At 45.3% G+C, this 6,806-nt stretch overlaps 1 protein-coding gene across 1 annotated transcript in view; it reads left to right on the top strand.

Annotated features, from left to right (window-relative positions):
- The first annotated feature begins 514 nt into the window (after nucleotides 1–514).
- Nucleotides 515–6,806, top strand: part of GPC6 (glypican 6) — a 1,014,472-nt gene continuing 1,008,180 nt past the window's right edge. The window contains exon 1 of the mRNA XM_046664883.1: nucleotides 515–1,305. Coding sequence (XP_046520839.1) covers nucleotides 1,146–1,305 — 160 coding nt within the window. The 5' untranslated portion in view covers nucleotides 515–1,145. The remainder of the gene's footprint in view (nucleotides 1,306–6,806) is intronic.

Raw genomic sequence — 6,806 nt, 5'->3', positions numbered from 1 at the left:
AGTCCAGAACCAAAAATAAAAAAAAAATAAATAAAACGACTGGTCTCTAATACGTGCACACATTACCTCTCTTTAGAAAATAAAAACAAACAAAGCCAAAGGAAATTAATTAGAGCGGTGATTGTGCTCTGCTATTCAGGGGTTCCCCTAGACGTTTATTCTCCGCTGGCTTTGTATTTCAGTAGGTCATGAATTGTTGCTCATATTTAGAGCAACAATTGGAATTGCGTTTGTCCTTCACGTCCACAAAAAATATAGTTTAATCCATATAAGTTAATGACTTAAAAACATTTTTTCTTTCTAGATTGCTCGCTTATGTCATTAAACGCAGCATTTCGGATCTGTATGAACGATGCGAAAGGAATGAGAAAAGAGGAACGTTTCCTTTTTTTTTCCTTCTACCGAGTAGCAAGAGATCCAGTCCAGGTTTTGCCTTCGACTCTGCCTCTGAATTTCGGCTGTGCTATGTGTAGCACGTTTCTCTCTCTCCCCTTCTTTCTCCTTCCTTCTTGCTTCCAGTGTCTGTCTCCAGGATTTCTCTCTTCCTATTTCAGGAGGACTCTCACAGGCTCTCTCAGCCTGTGTGAAGCTGAGGTTTCCCCTGGATCCCGTATATCCCCAACACATACCTCCACGCACACCCATCCCCAAGAACCCAGCGCTCACACCGACACACACACGCGCGCACACTCACTCGCGCTCGCCAGTCCATCTCCCTCCCGGGAGAGCCGGCGCGCGTTCCCACCTTCGCGGCACACTCCGGCTAGCCGAGCTCGCAGCGCTCTAGGATTGTGCGGTTCGGAACTCGCATCGCAGCTTTGAACCCCCATGGTGGCTTTTTAAACATTTCTTTTTCTCCTCTCTCTCGGTTTTATTGCACCGTTTTCGATCTGAGGGGCTAGAGGAGCAAGGCGGCTGCTTTCCCAGCCAGCCCTGGTTGGCTTGCCATCCTCCATCTGGCTTATAAAAGTTTGCTGAGCGCAGTCCAGAGGGCTGCGCTGCTCATCCCCTCGGCTGGCGGAAGGGGGTGACGCTGGGCAGCGGCGAGGAGCGCGCCGCTGGCTCTGGCGGGCTTTCGGCTCGAGGGGCAAGGTGAAGAGCGCACGGGCCCTGGGGTTTACCGAGCTGGATTTGCATGTTGCACCATGCCTTGCTGGATCGGGGCTGTGATTCTTCCCCTCTCCGGGCTGCTGCTGTCCCTCCCGGCCCGGGCGGATGTGAAGGCTCGGAGCTGCGGCGAGGTCCGCCAGGCGTACGGTGCCAAGGGATTCAGCCTGGCGGACATCCCCTACCAGGAGATCGCAGGTAAGCGCGGGCGCGCGGCCCGGGCAGGCTGCAGCCCTGGGTGGCCACACGGCACCCGGGCCGCCCGGCCCCCTCCTCCTGCCCCCTGTTGCTGAGTTGTTGGTGTTCACTTTCCGTCAGGGCTCTCCCGGCCGCCGCGCTGTGCGGCGGATGCTCCCGCGGCGTCCCCCGCGGGGGAAGGTGTGCGTCTCAGCTGCCTCATTGTGTGCACACGCGGGAGCGCCCTCCTGCCCTCCCTCCCTCCGTTCTCGCGCCCTTGCGCCCCCTTCCTTGTTGGCTCCGGCCGGGCGGGCCGGGGAGCCCGGCACTCTCGGGGGCGGCCGCGGCGCGAGGGCGGATCGCCGAGCGGGGCGCCCAGCCCGCGCCCCTTCGCTCGGGCAAAGTTGGAAGAACTGCGGCCGCAGTTTGCCCAAGCGCCACAGTCTGAGAGGCGCCTTCTCCACTCCCGCCCTCGCGCCGGCGGGGGCGGCGGAGAGACGCCGAGGGCTCCCCTCGCCCCTCGCTCCACTCTCCCTGTCCTTCGGGGAGGCAGAGCGCTCGGCGCCCGGGCTGGGGGCGGGCGAGGCTGGGGGGGGGACCCCTACCCGGGACCCGGCCTCCCGACGTCGGTAGTTCCGGGCCGGTTTGGGGAGTTCACCGGCTGCCTGTTTCAGATTTGGGGCGGGCTTTCCCGTTACGGTTCCTCAGTGCTTCCCTGATTGCGGTGGGTCACTCATGGTTTGGAGGACACTCCAGCCACCCGGCGCGGCGCCCCGTCCTGAGCGTGGCCTCGCCCGCCGCTCTCGGAAGCTGAACCAACTTAATGCGTCTCGGAGTCCGCAGACCCTGTGTCCCCCGCGTGCCCGGCCACTAGCATTCCTCCACCGAGAGCTGGAGAGCCCCCACCCCCGTTCTCGGCGTCAGTGTGTGGGTAGCACTTGGTCTCCAACTACTTGCGCAGCAGCCTGGGTGCGTGTTTTCCGGCTCTTAGCTCCAACCGAATCCGAGCTTCTCTGGGGCTCTGTGAATGAAACGTGTTGGGGAGAGATAATCCTTTGGCTGCGAGAGGACAGAACTGAGAGAGGCCAAGAGATGCTGCTAGGACGCGGGCTGCTCAAACCCGGCAGCTGAAGTCCTCAGTGACCTCAGATGGTCAAGTCAAAACGCTGAATTTCCACCAGCCTCCCTGCCGTTTTGCCAAAGCACTGGTCGATGGAAGAAAAGCATTTTGCAGATATCTTAAAACATCACAGTTTCGATACACAGTGGGATTGCTATTTTATTGTGGTTGATCTACAAACTCTACAAGTGAGGGTTTTTAACTTACACTGAAATTAACATGTTTATATAAATTTAGGCATCGTAAAAAAAAAAGTAGCCTATACATCACGTTAACAGCGCAGAGCATTATATACAGGGAGCCTTTTTCAATTCTAAGCCAGACGTAGCCAGGCTCTGGTGAGTCGAAGGCGGAACCTGTGGTGAATTATAAGACTACTTTTCTATCATTGTCACTTCTCCCTTTTCCAGAACTCTTTAATTTGTTAATCAATGGAGAGCGACTACCTCCACAGCTGCTTACGTTTCTTAACTCTCTTTCCCCTTTGTCTACTGTTATTTCACTCTTTTTAATTAATTGATAAGGATCAGCTTTGCTTTCCCCTCCCCAAATCTCAGGGAATTCAAGTTTTAAAAGGTTTGTAGTATGGATCACTTCTTCTAGGAACTTCTACTCCTCCGGTCTGTGCTTTTTCAAACTATATGTTTTAAACATAACATGATTTCGGATAAGATATCTCAAAGAAGAAAATAGGTAAGTATTTTTAAATTGCTTCAGTATTCTTTAGTGGATAATGGGACTTTCAGGAGACTGCAGTTCATCCTTAGCATGATGCAAATCTCCTTAATATCAAAGTGAAGGTTTTCACTGTAAATACTTGCTGTAGTCACCATTTCCTTTCCTGACAACATTCCCAGTGGTTAAAATAAATCCTTGAGAAGATTTTTCACTACAGAGGTTCTTCTTCTTCTTCTTCTTCTTTTTTTTTTTTTTGCCTTTTCTCTCCACCCCTTGACAATTATGGTGCTTGCTAATTAGCTATGGATTTCTGAAATGTGTGCACTTTTGTGAAACTTACTTTCTAGGACTAAGGGCATGTTGACTTTGCCGGTTAACACTGATGTCTTTTGATGCTGGTGGAAATAATCAAGGTACAGGTCACTGTGAGGTCAGAGGCATATTTGATAGGAAAGTAAATGAATCGAAAGATAATTGTATATTAAGGATATACATTTTTTCAAAGTAAGTTTTAGTCAATTGCTGTTTGAATAATCACTTAGGAAATGCCTCCCGTTATTAAATGCACATACTCTTCCTCCCCTCCCTAGTTCCTGATACTATTTACATGTAATTATCTAGTGTATGGTGGTTATCCTTTCTTTAAGCTCTTTTTCATCCTTTGCCTTATTTGGACTTTTAATGGTTTGGTTGAGAAACAGAATATGCCATTAGTCCACCAGGGAACATGAATTTAAAGGACCTGCTGTTCAGATTTCAGATTCATGAGACTTTCTAATTGGAAGATATTTGCAGGTAGCTTGCCTGGTAAAATAACTGAGAAGTAATAAGGACATTATGTTTCATCATGACATTATTAAAGTTATACTCAGAACTCACAATTGTGAAATAGTGTTGCCCTTTTCTATTCTAGGATGGAAGGGAGTTCTTCAAACCCAACTGATGAGGGACTGTGATGGGTATATATAAAGTTATACTCTCAGAGAGTGCTTGGGAGGGAGGAGGGCTTCAAGAAGCTGTTTGCACCATCAATCTTCTCTCATTCCTGGTTTTAAACCGTCCCAGGCAGATCAGATAGACTATCTGTCTTTGTTTGAAAGACCTCCAAAGGAGTAGACTCCTGAGCCCCTCTCAGCAATTCATTCTAATACCTGGTAATTCTTGTAGTATCGAAATGTTTCCAGATATCTAGCCAAAAGCCTTTAGAGTGAACTTGCTTATTTTCTCTTGTTCCATCTTCTGGGAAAATATTGAGCAGTGGATCAAGTTCTTTGTTAGGACTGTTATTCTGATCAAAGGTCGGTGTGAAACATTCCCGTCTTTCTTTGAGCATCGGTAATATTATCTCATTTTCCAACCCAACTCATCTTGGTGGCTCTAAACTTCTATAGGAACTCCACAACTGAAAAGAGCATCTGCTTCAAAGTCTGGGCAACTCAGGGGGTGTTGTTTTAGGCTTACAGTGCCACTGTTTTATGCTTTGAGCCTTCCTCGAGTCATTCATTATAATACTTTATAGCTGACTAATGGTGGTTTATTGGCTTACACATTCACTTTTTCATTACTTATCTGATACAACTTTATTTAACAATTTCTTATATAGAAATAACTATGTGCCCAACACTTATTTGAAAATATTACCTACTTTTAAAACATTAAACATTGCCTTATTGACTCCTTCTAATAACTTAGTAGATACTATCATTATTTCCGTTTTATAGATGAAAAGACTGAGCAACAGAGAGACTTAAATAATTAACTTGCCCAAGGATGACTCATCTAGAAAGTGATGAGGCTACAATTCAATCCCATGTACCCTGGCTCTGGGCACGCCAATCCATAGACTTAACCCTGCCCAGTGCCATTCTGCATTTGTTAAATAAATGCATGCAAAATCAATTCTTGCTTCATCTAATATGTATATAGCCTGATATTATCAATCACCATATGTATTCCCTCATAGTTCATGCTGAATATTTTTCTATTTATTTGTAACATCTACAATTTTTCCAGATCACTTTGAATTTGAATTTTATGTTCTCAGGAATTGGCCATGCTGCCACCACTAACTTGTTCCTGTATTTATGCATTTACTTGATCATTTTCTTGTATAGATATGGTTATATAAAAGATGGAAATTAAAGAACATGTGTTGGTTTTCTTCAATATACCAGGCCTACTGGAATATTGGGTTAGTCCAACAAAGCTTACTATAGGAAGTTACCTTGGGGATAGAGAGAGGAGAGAAGTTTATCCCCACACATTAGGGAAGAAAAGTCTAACCAACTCTGCTCTCAGTATTCACCTTGCTCCCTCCCCCCAATTTTTTTCTTTGTTTGGAGGAAGATTGGCCCTGAGCTAACTGCTGCCAATCCTCCTCTTTTCACTGAGGAATACTGACCCTGAGCTCACATCCGTGCCCATCTTCCTCCACTTTATATGTGGGACGCCTACCACAGCATGGCTTGCCAAGCGGTGCCATGTCCGCACCCAGGATCCATACTGGCGAACCCCGGGCTGCCAGAGTGGAACATGTACACTTAACTGCTCTGCCACTGGGCCAGCCCCAACCTTGCCCCTTTTTCTGTCTCAAATAGTTTGAGAGTTGGGTTACAGCATCTGGATGTTAATAAAGTATTAAACTGTTTTCCATCTCTTTGATACCAGTTTATCTCTGAAATCTAAAAATCTCTCTCAAAATCTAAAATTAAAAGGAAGAACATTCTCTTATACTCTGTTGATGTACTAGTGACTGTTTTAGCCCTGCTTTATTGGTTCCAAATTTCAAAATATATAATGTTTTATTTTACCTGGCTTTTGTCCAACAGGCTTTTCCTTTCTTTGGTGGGCTTCCCAGGGAGACTGTCCTTCCTCTTTCTGCTCCCCCAGCAAACTGACTTATTTAATACATCTGCCATTACCCCAGATCTTTTTTCAGTTTGCATGTAGATATCACATTAACATAAATGGAACAATAGTGTTTGGTAACTCTCACTCTTTTGCAGTCATATTAAATATCCTGTTTGGGAATAAATTATTTGATTTCCATTTATCTTCCTGCTTCACAGATTTCTGATTTCTTTGCCCTCTGTTTAGTTAGCTGATGTCTTTAAAATCCTTGTGAAGAACAGTGTGAGGTATAAATGAGTTAGCTGAACTTCAAATGTTTTTTTTTTATGACTTGTCAAGTCACTGGATTTCTGAAAGAATCATGTTAATTCCAGGTATGAAAGCAATCTAAAATCTGGGCTATTAGGAGTGCCACTTGTTAAACTCTTGATTTGGGAATTAGTTTTACAACGATCCTTGCAAACAGAGTTATCTTAGCTGATTTAATTAGAGGATAATATGTCATCATTGAGAACAAGAGTTTATTTGAGTTGACTGATATACTTTTTTAGATAAAACTCACGTCATTTAACTGCACCACATCTTAATAGCTTGCGAGTAGAAATGCAGGCCACTATCAAAAAGTGATTTAAAATGTACAGCATTATGTTCTTTAACATATTATAGTATAAATATTGCATCATAATTTATGTAAGAGGGTGACTAGTGTTCTTTTTCAATTATGGGCAAGTTTTATGAACACTTACAAAACGCAAAATTATTGAGTCCTTTAAAACCAAAGTGACGAACCCTTTACTCACTAGATTTGTTATAGACATGTGAGTTTAGGATAAAAATTATCGTAAAGGAATTGTCGATAAAGTAATTTTAATAG

Source organism: Equus quagga, chromosome 6 (assembly GCF_021613505.1).
Source record: "Equus quagga isolate Etosha38 chromosome 6, UCLA_HA_Equagga_1.0, whole genome shotgun sequence".
Lineage (NCBI taxonomy): Eukaryota > Metazoa > Chordata > Mammalia > Perissodactyla > Equidae > Equus > Equus quagga.
This window is presented reverse-complemented; position numbering and strand designations above follow the sequence as displayed.